Here is a 19,711-nt window from a genome sequence, read left to right as displayed (position 1 = left end):
AAGTCACCTCAGTCGTGTCCCACTCTGTGTGACCCCATAGACGGCAGCCCACCAGGCTCCCGTGTCCCTGGGATTCTCCAGGCAAGAACACTGGAGTGGGTTGTCATTTCCTTCTCCAATGCATGAAAGTGAGAAGTGAAAGTGAAATCGCTCAGTCGTGTCTGACTCTTAGCGGCCCCATGGACTGCAGCCTACCAGGCTCCTCCTTCCATGGGAGTTTCCAGGCAAGAGTACTGGAGTGGGGTGCCATCGCGTTCTCCTAGACAGTGTATTAAAAAGCAGAGTCATCACTTTGCCGACAAAGGTCCTTATAGTCAAAGCTATGGTTTTTCCAGTTGCCACGTACAGATGTGAGAGTTGGACAATAAAGAAAGTTGACCACCAAAGAATTGATGCTTTTGAATTGTGGTGCTTGAGAAGACTCTTAAGAGTCCCTTGGATTACAAACCAGTCAATCCTAAAGGAAATCAACCCTGAATACTCATTAGATGGACTGATGCTGAAGCTGAAGCTCTAATACTTTGGCCACCTGATGTGAAGAGCTGGCTCATTGGGAAAGACACAGATGCTGGGAAAAACTGAGGGCAAAAGGAGCAGGAGGCAGAAGGTGAGATGGTGAGATGGCATCACCAACTCAGTGGACATGAATTTGAGCAAACTCCAGGAGACAGTGAAAGACAGCAGACCCTGGTGTGCTGCAGTCCATGGGGTCGAAAAGAGTCAGACCTGAGTTAGCAACTGAACAACAACAACTGATATTTATTTGAAAAGTAAGCATGAAAAGAAAATAGGCATTAGCTGAATTCTTCCAGTTCCAAGCCTCCCTAGTGCTGTATACTTTATACAATTTATTCAGTTCTCAACCCAATCCATAATTTTTAAATCATAATCACAAGTCAATCAAAGCTCTTACTAAAGAGGTTGTTGTCCTTGTGATTGTTATTTTAAAATTATGAAGTGGATGTAAGATCGATAAATTGTATACATATACATGTAATTATATATATACATATATATACACCATGTATATACGTATATATCAAATATATATATTAAAGGAGACTTTCTCACCTTTGACCTTATCCCAACCTCTGAAGAATATCTGTCTCATCTATTCTTGCCAAACCTTATCCTGATATCTTTGAAACACTAGAAAATGGAAGCAGGAAAGAGCCTGCTTGGCTTGGCGACTGAGAAGAACTTTGCACGTCCCACAGTTATAATACAGGCAACAGAAAACAACTGGAAACCATCAGGATGCAGATGGCAGAGTAGGAAGCTCCTGAGTTTACATCCTCTCACAGATACACCTGAACTACAATTACATATGAGCAATTGTGTCAGAATGACCTGGAGACTCGCATACAGATTTTCTACAACTAACAGCATAAAGAAAAGACCACGTCGAGACAGGTAGGAGTAGCAGAGATGCTGCCTAGTCACAGAGCTCACCCCACCATGGGGTCACTGACAACCGGGGGCAGGAGGCAGGTATCACGACTATGGAGATGCCCCCTGAGAAGTGAACAGCCTGAGCCCAGTGTTGTGTTTTCCAGCCTGTGGGACCTGTGCCAGGAAGAAAACACTATGAGCCCCCATAGTGTTTGCTTTTGAAAACCAGCTTGGCTTACATTTAGGAGGGCCAGAGGGTTGTGGCTAACCAAGACCCACTCTTAAAGAGCTTGTAAAAACACACCCACTGAGTTCCAGTGCAGAGGCACAGCCTGAAACGTGCTTGCATCATACAAGGAAATTTTACAGTTTTATGCTCAAAGAGGTTAAGAAGTTGATGCTCAAAGGAGTTAAGTACCCAACCCAAGATCACAGCACAGGTGAGATGTGGAAAGGCTGTTGAGCCCTCATCAATCTGACCCTAGAGTTCTGGTGCTCTGTGCTGTGCTTAGTCGCTCAGTCGTGTCCGACTCTTTGCCACCCCACGACTGTAGCCCACCAGGCTCCTCTGTCCATGGAGTTCTCCAGGCAAGAATACTGGAGTGGGTTGTCATTCCCTTTCCCAGGGGCCTGACCCAGGGATTGAACCTGGGTCTCCTGCATTGCAGGCAGACTCTTTACCAGGGAGTTCTGGCTTATAACTTTATAGTGTGTACTAAACAGGCTAGGATCTAGTGGGAATTTCTCTGGGGAAATAAGTGCTGGTGGACACCATTTATTTTACTCTCCTTTCCCTGGCTTCTAGTTGGCTTAGCGCTAGTGAGCACTATGTCTGTCCCTCTCCATCAAACTAGTTAACACCACGCATCCCATCCTAGCATTCCCCTGAGGACCCTCCACACCTGATCCACCCACCCAAGCAGCCCCTCCAAGTGACTCCCACTCTGGGGGGGCCAGATCTGTCCACAAGCACACTTGCAGTAATCTCAGCTGGGCCTTAGAAACAGCCTTGCCAAGAAGCAGCCCTACCCAGCAGGGCACCTGCAACCACCACAGCCAGGCCTCACAGGCAGCTGGACTGGGGACCTGCCCCCACCACTTTGCTCACAGTCCAACCATAAGAGGAGGGCATTTGCCACCCACAGAGGAGAGCCTGTGTGGTGATCACGTATATGTAAGTCACTCTTCCAAGGCCCAGAGATGTAGCTGACATACCTAATATGTAGAAACATACACAGGGAGGTAGGGAAATTGAGGAGACAAAGGGATACCTTCAAATGAAAGAACAAGACAAAACCTCAGGAAAAGAAGTAAATGAAAAAGAGAAAAGCAACTTACCAAGTGAGGAGTTTAAAGAAATAATCAGAAAGAGGCTCACAAACCTGGGAGAATAATAGATGAACTCAATAAGAACTTCAGCAAAGAGTAAGAAATTGTAAGTATAAGAAAGAACGAATCAAAACTAAAGAGAGGAAGAGAAAGAGAAGGTTGAGGGGTTTGGCGAAACAGGGAAAGGGAATTAAGAGGTACAAACTTGTAGTTATTTTATAAAATAAGTCACAGCTTAGATAATGTAAAACTTAGGGAATAAAATCAATAACATTGCAATAACTTCATATGTTGGCAAATGCTCACTAGACCTATCACGGTGATAAATTAGTAATGTATATAAATGTCAAATCACTATGTGTGTGACATAGTAGTATCATATGTCAACTATACCTCAATAAAAATTTAAATATAAAACATATTCCTTCCTCTAGTTAAAAAAAGAAAGAACACCATCCGAGGAACCCTTCCTTTATAATTCCATACAGTGCTTAACGGTTTCAAAGTGCTGTGGTATTTGACCACGATGATACCTAGGGAAGGTGTCTTCAAACACTGAAGAAACAGGAATGGAGAGCTTAAGTAACTTGTTCAAAGCCACATCGATGGAAAGAATACAACTCTGACCTAAATCAGCCTTTGGATCACCTGATGGAAAGTTTCTTTACTACACCTCCGTCAGTCATCCCAGATGGGAAAAAAAGAATGATCCAGGAAGAAGGCAGGAAAAGTTCAAACAGTTCCCTTTGAGAAAAGCAGTGAAGTCTTACTACAGTTCTCATAACAAGGGGACACAGGCTTACGTCCTCCTTCATAAAAGCAAAGCCTCCCCGAGGGTAAAAGGCAAAAGAAATAACACCCTCAGTATTGGTGGAGCTGTCACAGCTGTGCTTCGTATTTTCCAGTGATGGAAATTGATGGATTTTAGGAAGCCACATGACATACATCATTAAAAACATGGTAGACGTGATGGGAATTGAGAAATAACACATCCAAATTATCCTCAAGGGTTTGCTTTATAAAGACTTCTCAGTATGCTGAAAGAAGGTGTTAAGAGTGGTAATACTATAAAGAGAGATGTCTAAAGGGGAGATCTAGAAAGAAGAACAAATGATCTACCACCTCCCTCCTTGCCTGCATCCCTGCTCCTCCTATAGGGGGAGGAACAGAGAAAAACTCCAGTGCAGACAGATAACAAAAGTTGCCCAGCAAATGACGGAGAAAAGCATTTAACAAAACAAGCCCATTTCCCCAAGAGCCTCAGCTCTGATGTGATCAATGATTCTGCAACATTGAATCATTTTTAATTTAATGCTTCTGGGAAGAGAGGGGGGAACCCATCAACCACAGGCACAGTTGGCAAGAGCTGGGTATTAGCATTTGGCAGCATTTATTATCGCTGTTTATGATGGCATAAATTAGGTTTATGCTGATATAATTAATAATCCTAAATTTAGGAATAATAAATAGTAATACTTATTCGGCACTGCAATATCTGAGGAAGGCAAATGGAAGAGTCAGACTGCTGACCCCCCTCTCAGTGGGCAGGCTGTGGTAGGAAGGGGTGGGAGCAAGCAAGCCCTTGGGAGCACCCTCCCAGAACTATCCACCCAGAACTATGCATCATTTAACACTATGCAAATGACTTAGCAGCAGGACTTTCACAGTTCCCAGAGCAAATCATTTTCATTTTGTCTCTAAGAACAAGTTCATCAACAAGACTGTATCGGATCTCTCTCTAGAAGCAGTTCAGTTCATTTCAGTCGCTTAGTCATGTCGGAGTTTGCAACCCCATGAACTGAACCACACCAGGCTTCCCTGTCCATCACCAACTCCTGAAGCTTGCTCAAGCTTATGTCGGTGATGCCATCCAACCATCTTATCCTCTGTCGTCCCCTTCTTGTCCTGCCTTCAATCTTTCCCAGCATCAGGGTCTTTTCCAATGAGTCAGTTCTTCGCATCAGGAGGCCAAAGTATTGGAACTTCAGCTTTAACATTAGTCCTTCCAATGAATATTCAGGAATGATTTCCTTTAGGATTGACTGGTTTGATCCCTCTGCTGTCCAAGGGACTCTAAAGAGTCTTCTCCAACACGGCAGTTAAAAAGCATCTAGAACCACAACCCTCAAATGTTCCCTTAACTCACACTTTTCCTAAGAGGTACGCACAGAGGTTCAGACAGTGCCACCAAATGCCACGTTCTTCATGGATCTCTTTACCTCCTTCTGTCTCTTAGAAGGAACATCACAGATGTCCGGCAAAATCTCTGTAGACCATGATTTGAGACTTGCTGGCAGACATTTGCAAGGCAAGTATTTAAGGTAGAAAACAGTTACATTTGCAACTTTTAAAATAATCTCAAATGCATATGTGTCTTTCATTTTGTTGTTATTTGATGCAGGTGCAGAAAAGGGACATGAACTTGGAGGGGGAAGGGGCTGAGATGATGTGGGAGAATGGAATTGACATATATACCCTCCCCTGTGTAAAACAGATAACCAGTGGGAACCTGCTGTACAACACAGGGAGCCCAGCACCATGCTCTGTGATGACCTAGAGGGGTGAGATGCAGGAGCTGGGAGGGAGGTCCCAGAGGGAGGGGATATATGTATACATACCATTGACTGACTTTATTATACAACAGAAATTAACACAACATTGTACAGCAACTATTCTCCGATGTTTAAAAAAAGTTTTAAAACTTTACCTTTTAATTTTAAAAAGAGTCTGTGAGATTAACATATTCCTGTAAGTGTTCCCTTTCTGTGCCTAGGAGAACATCTCAGCATTCAAACTGGACTGAGACTTCCATTGTTCCTTTTTTTTCCGGTGAGGGCATCAGGTAAATGGAGAAAACTATAGTTCCTCCATCCAAATAATCCTTTCTGGATCAAAATAACATTTCCCCCTATTATCTATATAAAGAAAGTAAAGCAAGGAGAAAGAGGTTAAATACCTTTTGCCCACCTCTTCTCAGAGCCCCTAACACTGAGACCAGCAAACAAAGCAGAAACGGAGTCAGACTGCTATTTCCATCCAAAGAACCAACCTTCACTCCATATCCAAAGAAATTAAAATTTTCTTAAAAACAAATATCCATCCACTGATGACTCTGGTCCAGAGACTACAAAAGAGCAAAACATTCTGAATTTTCAAAGTCCGTGATTGCAAGTTTAAGAAACTTTTTCAGCTCCCAGGAAGAGAAATTGCATCCTACGTTGAAGGAAAGATGACTGGCATGGCTAAGCTCTAACTAAGAAACATGACCTTTGGCCAGCAAATATTTCCCAGGGAGATCCCATAGCAGGAGTGGTGGATTTCCTGGGCCTCACTGAAAGGAGAATTTGGAGCTGAAACTTTGGAACGAGAGTTCAATGTGGAGTATCATTCTCCTGTCATGTCACGGCATGGCATGGGATAACCACCATCACCACTATTTCTCCAGACAACATTTACTCGATCATTCATCTTCCCAAAGGCCACAGAGAATGTAGAACTTTCTTCTGTTAGGCTCTTTGGCTTGGGATCATTTTGGCCTTTGGACAGGAGGACAAAGTGCCTTGCTGAGAGAGAGAGTGATACAGATAGAGGCTGACCGTCTACAGACAGTATCCCTCTGCCTTTACTGGTCTCCCCTGTATTTTCCTGCTTCTCCTTCTCCCCTCTACAAAGGAGTGTCATCTGCTGTCCTTGCTTTTCAGGGCATAGGGCAGAACTCATAAGGGCACAAATCTTCCCAGCGTGGAAGATGCTGATTAAACCTTAGCCTGTTGGAGACTGTCCAGACATAAAAACAGGCTCCCTGATATGTCATTCATTCAAAACAGTGAATGGGGACTAAAAGGATGAGAAGGGAATAGAGACAGTTAAGCATCATACCCCCAGGTTCAATAAAAATCATACCTCAAATGGGTAGGTTACAAATCTAATCTTCTAATTTTCTTGGTGTTGTTCAGTCACTAAGTCATGTCCAACTTTTCAAGAACCCTTCAACTGCTGAAAGCCTGGCTTCCCTCTCCTTCACTATCTCCCAGAGTTTGTTCAAACTCATGTCCATTGAGTCGATGAGGCCATCTAACCATCTCCTTCTCTGTTGCCCCATTCTCTTGCCTTTAATCTTTCCCAGCATCAGGGTCTTTTCCAATGAGTTGGTTCTCATATCAGGTGGTAAAAGTATTGGAGTTTCAGCTTCAGCATCAGTCCTTCCCATGAATATTCAGGGTTGATTCCCTTTAGGACTGACTGGTTTGATATCCTTGCAGTCCAAGGGACTCTTGAGAGTCTTCTCCAGCACCACAATTCAAAAGCATAAATTCTTCAGTTCTCAGCCTTCTTTATGGCCTAACTCTAACATCTGTACAAGATTGAATGAAAAACTATAGCCAGTGTTTTGTAGTAAAACACTGTGAGTAGTACACCAATACTTGCTTACTAATATTTAACTGAAGATGTATCAGAAAGTTCATTTCTGACAGAGCTGGTTCAAAGCTCTTTAAAGCAAGGGTCTGCAACCTCCAGAATCTAATGCTTGATGCTCTGAGGTGGAGCTGATGTAATAGTAATAGAAATAAAGTGCAGAATAAACGTAATGCACTTGAATCATCCTGAAGCCATCCTCATCCAGTCTGTGGAAAAATTGTGTTTCATGAAAAGGGTCCCTGGTGTCAAAAAGCTTGTGGACCACTGCTTTAGAGCTCTTACTCTGGTCTGAAGATGAACTCTCTGGAGGGCCACATGTTAAAACGCTTTAGAAAGGTCAGGTTCACCCTGAGTTAGACTTAACAGGTACGTATTAGGCGCTTACACTTCCCAAGTTCTATGCTGACAGCATTCGAAAGAAGCGTCACCGTATGACGGTATGGAAGGTTTGACATAAGTGGGACTGCACAGCCAGGTGGAAAGAATGGGAGGTTTGCAACCTGACAAACCTGGGTTTAATTCCTGAGTGTGAAACATCAACCGTGTGGCTGGCCTTGCATATGTCACCTGATTTTTGCATCCGATTTTTTTTTTTCCATCTGCAAAATGGGATACGATATTTACTTTTCCACAAGTATAAAAAGTTAAATTTAAAAATCATATTTTTATCTTATCAGATTGACAAAGAATAAAAAGAATGATAATGTGCAGCGTTAAAAAGGTATGGAGACCAGGCCCTTTCATCCATCAGTGGGAGGAATATACATCTGCGTATCTTCTATAGAGAGAAATCTGGCAATGATAGGTATTAAATATGAAATGTGCATAACATTTCACTAAGAACACGACTTTTAAGAATCTATCTTAAAGGAAACGACCTGAGAAATTTGTCAAGAGACTGACAAGACTCTTCACCTGTCTGTTGTTTATAAGGAGAACTGTTTGAATTAATTATGGCCCAATAATACAGTAAGATTGCTGTTTTAAAAACGAATAACACCATTTGTATTCTTTGCCATTAGGAAGATGCTGTTTGTTTTTAAACTCTACTATAAAATACAGTATCTTATAAAAGTTAAAATGGGTCTGGATATAGAAATACATGTAAAGAAATAACTGATATACCCGAAGCTGTAGATTTATGAACAAACGCTAATGCATCTTCTTCATCTTCCTAATAGTGTATCTCTCTGTGCAGCCTGATTCAGGGAGGGACTCCATCTTACAAAATTCCACAGGCACAATGTAATTATCATAGATGATAATGTGAACAATACCCCTTGGAGTAATGCAATGTGTTAGCCTGAAATTTGGGTGCTTTTTAATTTCTTCTTTAAGCTTTTTCTCCACAGTGGGACTTTCTACAATAATAAAGCTTCATTTTCCCCCCATTGGAGACAATAAACCACTTTATTTTTTGAAAACAAAGAAGTCACATATAAACAGTAATAAGCCCAATGCAATTGCATAATGGGCACTCTGTAGGTGGACGCTTTACGCTTGCTTTTCACCAGTTGTCTCTGAGCTCTCAGCCCACAATTCTGTCTCCTTCTCTGTCACACTGCAGCTAAAACTCTGCAGATTGCAATGCTCAGACTACCTTGCCAGTTGACTTCCTGCTAGGTTCTGAAATGAGAGGCGCTAGAGAGAGATAAGAAGGCAGGAGGAGGAAGTGAAAGGTACCCTCTATGTTTCCCAGTTCAGTAAAGAGACGAGAGCAGCACCAGGTGATTGGCTCAGCCCCTGCATCTTAAGATGCACACCAATGGCACCACTGCATCCTCTCATGGGTGCCAGCAGCAGGTGGAATGTGTCCCCTTGCTATTTGGATATTACTCTCTTTGACCCTTTCACCTGTGACCTTTGGTCTACTGAAGCCCATGACAAGTCACATTTCCTTCTCAGAGTTCCAAACACCAGTGTTTTGAAGCCTTTCAGCCCCTGGGTTCCAGTAACTCCACAGCTTCCCTTTGCTTCCCCCAGGCTTGTAGGCAGTGCCTGCCTCTGCAAATATTAATCATCTGGTTTCTTCTGCATTCCCCTTTTGAACTTTCAAATTTCTATCACTGTGTGAATCAAATCCCATCTTCCTCAACACCTATTATCTTGATTGTATCACGTATCCTTTCATAATTAAAAAAACAATTTTATTTTTAAATGTCTCAATATTACTATGATTTTTAAAACATACTAGCCATTGTACTTATTATTCACTGTCTCCTTAAGAGTTTCTCTAAGTATGACCGCCACTGCTCTTCTTCACCAATCTGAGGCATAGATACTTTCTTTCAATCTCAATAACACAGCTGAAACAAGACAGAAAGGCTTATTAGCACTTTCAGTTCAGTTCAGTTCAGTCGCTCAGTCATGTCCGACTCTTTGTGACCCCATGAATCGCAGCATGCCAGGCCTCCCTGTCCATCATCAACTCCTGAAGTTCACTCAGACTCACGTCCATCGAGTCAGTGATGCCATTCAGCCATCTCATCCTCTGTTGTCCCCTCCTCCTCCTGCCCCCAATCCCTCCCAGCATCAGAGTCTTTATTAAGAATAAATATGAAGAGCTGACTCTTTGGAAAAGCCCCTGATACTGGGAAAGATTGAGGGAAAGAGAAGAAGGGGGTGACAGAATGATATGGTCAGATGGCATCAGTGACTCAATGGTCATGAGTCTGAGCAAATTCATGGAGATAATGAAGGACAGGGAAGCTGGAGTGCTGAGGTCCCTGGGTTCGCAAAGAGTAGGATACAACTTAGTGACTCAATAACAATAATAAGAATAAAGGATATAACAGATGATAACTACTCATAGAAAATTTAAAACTGATCATTGGTGATAGCTGTTCTCATTCTCAGGCAGCAAGCTGAGCAATTGCTTCTTCAGACCTCCTTGACATCCTAGGTGCCATCATTCTAAAATGACCCTCGATGATGTAAGGGGGACCAGAGTTTCTCTAATTTCAAGATCATAAGAATTGTATCTTCCCCCTAAAAGGTCCATTTGTCAGGAATCTTTTCCTGTTCCAGGATTCACTCCTTTCTGGGAAGATTAATACTGGGAATAGCCAATTCATTCAATGACTACATTGTTCTCTACCCACAAGGAAGTCTTCATGGCCAGTAGTACATGTATCGTGGCATGAAAAGTAAGAATGCTCACTTCCATGATCTAAAGATCGAGCAGCACAAACCTCTGAGTTACTTGTAGGATTTTATGTAAGTGAAGAGGCAGCCCAAGAAACATCTGATGTTGAATTTCTCATGAATCTGTTGGTCAGCAGCTTAGAGAGTATCTTCCATTCTTACTTGTGCAAATTCTTAAAAGATTATATACTCACTATAGTCCTTTTTTTTCAAAGGTAACTGATCTGTGAAATCTGAAAATCTGAGAATCAGTGCTACATGTTTTTATCTTGAAGAGATTTGAAATACATTCAAAGAATTGAGATCATATAAGAGGGGAGCTGGTAACATATCAAAAAAAGGAAGGAAGAGGCCTAGCCAAGCCCAGAGGTGAAGTGAGCCCAAAGGGGATCACCATAATCACTTTGTGATCCTGAATAGTCACCTGAATGAAAATGTACTAGAGAGGACAGTGGAAGAGGAGCCCAGTGACCAAAACTATTCAAAGTCAGACGAGTGCTATTTACAGCCAGAAAGTTGGTGGCAACAGGAAGGATGTCTTCTACAATGGAAAAAGCTGGCAGGATATGGTAGAGTGTCCAGGCTTAAGCCAAGCTGGGAATTCAGATTCCATGAAGGAAAACCAAGGATAAACTGATTCATTTATCATGGATCAATACTGTGGAAAGCTGGGAAGGCTATGCCTTCTTTCATCCCTGTCACACTGGATGTGAAGATCAAGGTCAATAATTTGAGATCAACATGTACACACTGCTATATTTTAAATGGATAACCAACAAGGTTCTACTGTCCAGCATGGGGAACTCTGCTCAGTGTTATGTGGCAGCCTGGATCGGAGGGGAGAATGGATCCATGCATATGTATGGCTGAGTCCCTTTGCTGTCCACTTGAAGCCATCACAACATTGTTAATCTCTTTACTCCAGTATAAAATAAAAAGCTAAAAAAAAAAACAGGACTAACTTTAGAAACCATTTCTGCTGATGGGGCTGAGGCTTTACTTCCATCTCCATCTAGTACCTCAGCTGGTAAAGAATCTGCCCGCAATGCAGGAGACCCCATTTCAATTCCTGGGTTAGGAAAATCCCCTGGAGAAGGGATAGGCTACCCACTCTAGTATTCTTGGGCTTCCCTGGTGGCTCAGATGGTAAAGAATCTGCCTGCAATCCTGGAGACCCCAGTTCAATCCCCAGGTCAGGAAGCTCCCCTGGAGAAAAAAATGCCAACCCACTCCGTATTGTTGTTTGGAGAATCCCCATGGAGAGAGGAGCCTGGCAGGCTACAGTCCACGGGGTCGCAGTCAGACATGACTGAGTGACTAAGCACACCATCTAAGTCTGGGAAGAGCTGATGGATTAAAATTGACATGGGCTCTGGAGGGAGACGGGTCCAAACCCCAACCTTATCACAAGCTGGCTACACAACCTGGGCATGTGTGTGTGTGTGTTTGCCTGAGCGTTTTAATTATCTAGACAATTTTTAGTGCCATTTTTCAACTAGACTATGTGATAACTTATTTTTATCTCTTTAGTCTCAATTACCTTATCATTTAATGGACAGAGACTAAGTAATATACAAGGATCCGCCCAGCTAGAACATTTTAAGTTTCTTTTATTTTAATGCTTTTAAATCTCTATAGAAAGGAATGCAGAATAGACGGTAGTTATAGTCCTGCCTCTGTAATATCAGCTACTTAAACTGAACTGAATAGACAGCTAATGGGAAGCTGCTGTGGAGCACAGGGAACTCAGCTCGGTGCTCTGTGACAACCTAGAGGGGTGGGCTGGTGGTGTGGGACGGAGGCTCAAGAGGGAGGGGATATACGTATACTTACAGCTGATTCACTTTGCCATACAGCAGAAACTAATATTGTAAAGCAATTATACCCCAATTAAAAAAAAATAAACTGCTCTGAAGACTTCACCCCTGTATATGTATTTAAATTTATTTTCATACCTGAAAATTATACAGAAGATCTACTGATACTCCGGTTGGGCCATAATTACTACTGGATAAGAAAATACATGTAAAAGAGAAAGATTCTTTCTTGACTTAAAAAAGGTGCTAAATATTTTCTTAGATAAAGTCTGTGAGGGCTTTTAATGTAGTAAAATAAAGCCTTCCCAACTCACAAATAAAAGGCTATCCATACTAAGTTTAAATGGTCCTAGATAGTTAAAATCATCAATATTTTTATCTGATGTTTATAGTTTCATATGTTTCTTCTAGAGCAGAGAGCCCCAACTTTTTTGGCAGCAGGAGCTGGTTTCATGGAAGATAATTTTTCCATGAACTGGCAGGAGGGATGGTTTGGGGATGATTCAGGGCAATCCATTTATTGTGCACATTATTGCTATCATTATTACATCAGCTCCACCTAAGATCATCAGGCGTTAGAATCCAGATATTGGGGACCGCTGTCCTAAAGCAGTCAGCTATTACTTACAGCATGACCTTTGTTCTTTTTTTACTATTGGGGTAGAGTTGGCTTTATAATCTTGTGTTAGTTTCTGCTGGATTCAAGATGGCAAAACACCATCTTTACTGTTTTCTTTACTGTTGTTTACTTCTTTTCCACTGTGGTCTTGGAAGAGGTAATCACGTTTGTAGACTTGTATATATACTAAGGACAAATATACTCAGGACAAATATACTCCGATTCTACTGGGAACAAAATGTTGGCCTGTGTGTTGATTTTATAAAAATTCTTTGTCACTACCATCCACCCAGCAACCAAAGTCCAAAAACTGGGATTCACATTAGATCTCTTCCTCTCCTTCACTTACTTGCCATGATGACCTTTTAAGGTATCGCCTGTCTTCTCCCACCTCCCGCTTTAATCAAGCCACCATTATCACCTCTGCTTTAACCCAACCGGTGGTCTCCTACTTTTATTGCATGTTGGGAAGAATTATAAGAATCAACGGATCACTGCGTCAGGCCTCCCAGATTACTTAGAACTCAGCCTAGTTCAATACAAATGACCAGGCCAACAAGATGGTAGGACGTTTCTTTTGGAAACCATCTTTGTGATTTGTTTTCCTGTTACAGACATATGTTGCTAAGATACCTTTGGTTTGGCAAGACCCTCTCTATTTCTGCTAGAAAATCCTGGCTTTGTCTCCCTGACCACTGCTATTAAAACCTCTCAGCCATCCTCAGAGTCTCCATTAGCATCAAGGAAACTACTCCACCTTTACACGGTTTCTCAAACTCCATAGGGGCCCATCATTTCTTGTAAAAGAAAAGCTTCATGTGGTAGATTAAGTGCCAAGTTCAAGTTTGGGCTCTTTAATCTTTAGGCAAAGCTTGCCTCTTTGCTGGTCAGACCACACACAGGGAAGTTTTGTTAATGTTAAGAAGCCTATGAATAGGAATGTGTCCCAAGAAAACCAATGAAAGTCAGAACATCAGAAACAACATCACATAAGCAATGTTTAGGTGAACTGCATCAAACTTGGAGGGGGTTTCACCTGGGGAAGTTAAGACATGTAAAATGAAGGTAATATCTTATCCTTATTTTTACACATTTTAGGCAAAATGTGTAAAATTCATAAGATCAAAACAGAGAAAAACAAATCCACCTAATTATATACCATGGAATGTGTATGTCCTTAAATGGAATGTCAATGAAGAATTTAAGTGGACATTAGATAAACCATGGGCTTCCCTGGTGGCTCAGTGGTAAAGAATCCACCTACCAGTAGAGGAGATACGGATTCAATCCCTGGGTCAAGAAAATATCCTGGAGAAGGAAACAGCAGCCCACTCTAGTATTCTTGCCTAGAAAATCCCATGGACAGAGGAGCCTGGCAGGCTAAGTCCATAGGGTCGCAGAGTTCAACACGACTTAGGGACTCAACAAAAACAAGGTAAACCATATGTTAGGTGTGTTCTGGGAAGGGCTCATGAGCTGAGGATTTTAAGCCTATTTTTCATGTGATGTTATGATTCCATGGCAGTCTCAAGTCTTTCAGTAATGATGTGCAATGACCTGGGGATTTTCCTTTCAGTGGAATAACAATATGATTTCCAAATCCCTCTCAGCCAAAATGGTTTGAGTGATCCAAAGTAACCTACAAAGTGCTTTGAGCTCCATGATGAAAGATGCTATATAAATAAAAAGGGTAAGTTAGTCATAATAAATAACGGTAATGATGATGAATGGTGGTGTCATAAAGAAGAAGCTGGCCTGCCATTAGGGAACCCAAAGCAACCAGCTGGAAATAAAGCATGTCCAGACCAGAAGGATATTCACTGATGAGACCACATTAACCTTTCAAACTAAGACCTGGACCAAGCCTCTGATTCAGAGGTGTGAGCATCTGAAATAGAAGAAACTATAGTATTTGTTCCAAAGCTTGAATATTACCTTAGGCTTTTAAGACCTTTACCCAGATGGGTCAACAGGGAGCTTCCTGTTTCAATAGAAGAGAAAACTAAGTAGGTCGGGGGAGAGCCAGAATTCCCAAGTAGAATTATGACTCTGAACCCAGTGCTTTTTTCACTCTCAGCCAGACTCCAGATGATTCAAGGGAACACGTAACTTCAGAAAAGAGCCAACTTGGATGAGAAAATATTTGAAACGAGGTCATGTCCCTGAAGATGGCTTGCAGAGTTGTTTTCCATCCATTTAGGCTAATAAAACCCTTAGCCCCTCAAGCAGGGAGGAGAGATTCAGTGAGACTCTAGAGCTGATTCCTAGAGCTCAATGAACACGTGGTAGGAGCCAGCTGAGTGCTGTGGACCAGGAATGGACACTGTGCTTCAGGGCTTTGTCCCGCTTGAGATCTAAGAAGCCTGACTGCTGCCCGGGTCTGATTGATGGTACCTGCTAAGGGACTTGTCCTCTCATGCCTCGTATGTGCCAACCGGTCACCATATGCAAAAAGTGCCAGACTGTGCCAACCAGTCACCATATACAAAAAGGAAGGACCCTGTTCTTTGCCCACCAAAAAATTCCATCAAAAAAAAAAAAGACTTGGGGAGCTACAAAACTAGGAAACTTGTTAAGTATGTTCCTGTTTGTTTTTTAATTTTATTTTTATAGGCTTTAGCTTTCATTTGCTTTCATCTTGGCATAATTTAACATATTTTATCATTTGGAATTTATTCTGATCCTCTTTTACTATTTTACCATTTATATATCTTTAACCTTTTTAACTTCTCAATATTCTTTTTTTGTTCTTATCCTTTGAAACTAGTCTATTCTCAGCATTTCAACATTTATTAATATTTAGGATTTCTTTCCTGAAAGAAATTATTTTATATTTCTTAAAAATTTTTCTTATTTAAGTCATTTTATCTCTGAAATTTGCTTTTTCATATTTTTTATAATTCTCATTTTATCTCTCTTTATTTTCACATTTTCAATATTGCTCTATTTTCTTAGTTTCTAAAAGTATGTGTTTGCCTCTTTAATATGGATATTCTAAATTACAACTTCTTTTGCATCTTTAGCTCTTGAAATTATGTTTCCTTTCAATATTTCTATTTATCTTGAATTCTGGTTTTTCCATAGGATATCACTGTCTAATCCTATAGTAAAAATAATCATTTATTACCAAAGGAAGGAATGTTAAGCTTTTTTCCACAGCTTGAGGCAGGTATGTATGAATGTTCACCCTGTCACCCCCATCCACCGGCTGTGAGATATTGAGAACCTGCTCTGCTTTCTGGGCCTCAGCCCACAAACTCTGAAAATGCTGACTCTTTCTAACAGTGGAATGCATCTTTCCCAATATACATTCTGAAAGGCATGTAGGAGTCGGCTAGGAAAAGCACCACCCCAGTCTTGTCTCTTTCAGCCAACCGTTTTTCAGTCATTTCACTTTTAACCATTCCGTGGCCATTCTTCAACCATTTCAGCCATTCCATTTAAATACAGCTTATTACAGCTGTATCCAGAATTCAGTAAAACACTGCTGCTGCTGCTGCTGCTGCTGCAGACTCTGTGCGAGCCCATAGGTAGCAGCCCACCAGGCTCCTCCATCCCTGGGATTTTCCAGGCAAGAATACTGGAGTGGGTTGCCATTTCCTGCTCCAAGTAAAAACACAACTGAAAATAAAGACTTATCTGCAGGGTGTGCTCAGTCACTTCAGTCGTGTCCGACCCTCTGCGACCCCATGGGCCGTGGCCCACCAGGCTCAGAAGCAAAGAAAAGCACCAGTCTTAACTTCATCAGATCACAGTTTGAGCCCTGGCTTTGTCATTAACCCAGCCCAGATGGCAGGGTGTGGTGGGCGGGGAGTCATCTGATTATCATGGACATCAATTCCTTCCTTTTTAAAAGGAGAGTGTTAGATTCAATTCTTTCTAAGGATTCTTCTGTTAGTAATTGCCTATGAATCTATACTTTTCTATTAAAAGAAACTATGAGATTGATACCAATATTTATAGAGAATATCCTGATATTTGTACAAGGTAACAGAACTCAAGAGAAGTTATTCCTACCAGAGTACGAAGACCTCTCAAGTCAAATCCATTGAGCAGAACAACAATCCATTATCATGGTAACATAAATGTGACCTAAGTTAGGCCAGGTGCCTGACATACTTGCCATTGATGACACCATCTGGGTTGAGCATGGGGATTATCTTGAAAATGAAGTTTTCCCTCAAGAGCCTAGCCACAGGGTCACTGCTGACCAGGAACTCCAAGGTCCCCTTCATCACCCAGCTAGCATTGCTCTCTCCTGGGTGAACTCGAGCCGTAATCACTTGGTATGGGCGCTGCCCTGCAGAGAAAAAGAAAACACACACACAAGAAAATTAAACCTAAATACAGTTTCCATATGAATCAAGACAATCTCCAGGAAGCCAGTTTTACACCTGACTGGCATAAAGCCTTAAATAGGTTGATTGTTTCTAATACACACCTAATGTGCATTTATCCATTTTCCATCCGCCTCTATAGTCTGTAAAACTCAGGAGAGTATAAAGTTAAAGCTCAAGGCTGTTATCCAAACCGTAAGTACTTCGCGGCATCAAAACAAGCCATGAATCAGATTTTAGAAGACCACCAAAGAAACAGTTTTCTCTTCAGGATCCAATAGCATGGTGCTGGATGTCCCAGATCTGAGATTGAATCTTATCTTCATCATTTACCAGTTGTAAGATCTCACGAAGGATTTAATTTCTCCAAGGCTGCTTTCTCACGTGTAAAATGAGGACAATGCTACTGACCTCCTGTAGCTGTTATAAAAACTAAATGATGTAATTATAAAGCACTTGGCATATTGCTTGCCATTAAGTGTGTACTTGTTAGCTCTCTACCTTCTCAGTTATAAAATCTGTGGTTAGGATGTTCCCTCTCATTTCCCAGCAGTTAGAGGAGTCAAGTACAGAAACTGAACTGGGAAACTTATGATTGACTTTATGACACTGAGACCAATCCTGGAGAGATTTCACAGAAGGAAGCGCCTAGAAGTTCAGTTTTGGAGTTGCAATACCTGCTTCACTTTGCAAAAGAAATCAGGAACACACTTTCTGCCAATCACAAGGAGTGTATTGACACAATATACCTCTATGCAGAATGCATTGAGAAAAGATGGACTTATTATCATCCTTTCTTTGTTGACAGAAGATGCACATAGCTTTGAGACCTATTCTCAGACCACATCTGGGCTCAGGTGGAAAACGCTTTTGATTGATTAGTGATGTCTGTCCTCACATACTTGAGGAAGTGGGAGGTGGGGAACATGTGATATCAGACAAGCAATTCACCATGTCTGCTCTAACCTCCTGCCTGATTTTGTGACGGTTTTTTGATTCTCACTTCCTTCTGTATCCTCACCCAATTCCTTATTGCTCCTAAACTCATTTTAAAGACGAGAACTAAATTTTTGCCAGGTATAAATACACTAGCCACTAAACAGTCTAAAAGTTAAACAAGTCATTTTCTTCCTAATTATTCAAATCATTAGTTAAATATTTAACTATGAGTTTATGGCTTTTCTTCCCTTAAAGAGTAATATTTTTGAAGGTATAAACTGTATCTCTAATTCTATACAAAGAAAGACAAAACTGAATAACCTCAAGAACCCCTAAATAACAAAGAATAAAAGATACAGAGAAATAAACTATTAATTACCCAATCATATTACTATTATCATCAGTTAAAACAAACAAAATCCCCTCTGTCAACAGCCAACGAGATGCAGGTTTAAGGGGCATATATATTCATGCACTTTTATTGACTATGTTGAGAGCACATTACTTCTCTTTGTAGATCCTTTTTATTTGGGGGATAACATTCAGCTTTTTCTTTTTTTTAATTTAAGCAGGTATCTTGAACATATTCCAGGAGCTGCAGGAGGCATTGAGTAGAAAAAGCTGAATCTATTATAGTTCTTGTTCTGTAAAAGCCCAAAGCGCTTGTCGGCAGTGACAAACATTCAAGCTAATGATGACAAGCGAGCTAATGGAGGTGTAAATAAAGCACCAAAAATAGGTCTATCTGAGAGAGGGAAGGACACTTCCAGAGATGTGATGCTATTTATTTAGACTGGGTCCTGCAGAATAATTATCATCTAACTTGAGAGAAATGGCATGGTAACCCACTCCAGTATTCTTGCCTGGAGAATCCCATGAGCAGAGGAGCCCGGCGCTCAATAGTCCCTGGGGTCACAAAGAGTCGGACACAACTGAGCAACCAAGCACAGCTTGAGAGAGAAGATGAGGAAGGGTCTTCTAAGCAAAGAAAAAGACACATGCAAAGAACACAGAGGAAACACAACCAGTTTCCTGTTGTGTTTTTAATGTTTTTACCAGTCTGTGAAAACAATCAGTTTTTACAAACCGGTGCTTTCAAGAATCAAGAAACGCCATGAGTGGCTGAAGCAAAGGACTGGAAATGGTAGCTCATGAATTTAGAAATTAGGCTGGTGTCAAACTAGTAATATCCCTCCTCGTACATTTTGTTTGGGGTTTGGAGTTTATACTGTTGATCAGAAGTTCTCAGTCATGAAGTCAGTGTCTCACTGGTATGCTATGATCTGTGATGAGATCTATTGAAGAATCACTGGTTATTAATAAAAGTACAAATGTTTGCTTGTTTTATGTATAGATATAGACAAATAGAAATAGTTATAGATACAGATACATTCACATTATATATGTATATGCATGTGTGTGTACATGTGTGCTCAGTTGTGTCCGACTCTTTGCAACCCCATGGACTATAGCCCACCCTGCTCCCCTGTACATGAAATTTTCCAGGCAAGAATACTCTGATCAGATCAGATCAGATCAGTCGTTCAATCATGTCCAACTCTTTGCAACCCCATGAATCACAGCATGCCAGGCCTCCCTGTCCATCACCAACTCCCGGAGTTCACTCAGACTCATGTCCATCGAGTCAGTGATGCCATCCAGCCATCTCATCCTCTGTCGTCCCCTTCTCCTCCTGCCCCCAATCCCTACCAGCA

The 19,711-nt window shown here is 41.4% G+C and overlaps 1 protein-coding gene across 2 annotated transcripts in view; it reads right to left on the bottom strand.

Moving 5' to 3' along the window:
* AGBL1 (ATP/GTP binding protein-like 1) overlaps nt 1–19,711 on the bottom strand; it is a 920,262-nt gene that overhangs the window by 549,485 nt on the left and 351,066 nt on the right. For both annotated transcript variants that reach the window (XM_010832175.1, XM_010832176.1), the window contains one exon: nt 16,840–17,020. In XM_010832175.1, the coding sequence (XP_010830477.1) occupies nt 16,840–17,020 (181 nt within the window). The remainder of the gene's footprint in view (nt 1–16,839; nt 17,021–19,711) is intronic.

Source organism: Bison bison, unplaced genomic scaffold (assembly GCF_000754665.1).
Source record: "Bison bison bison isolate TAMUID 2011002044 unplaced genomic scaffold, Bison_UMD1.0 scf7180017860443, whole genome shotgun sequence".
NCBI lineage: Eukaryota > Metazoa > Chordata > Mammalia > Artiodactyla > Bovidae > Bison > Bison bison.
The sequence above is the reverse complement of the archived record's forward strand: the minus strand, read 5'-3'. Positions and strand labels throughout refer to the sequence as shown.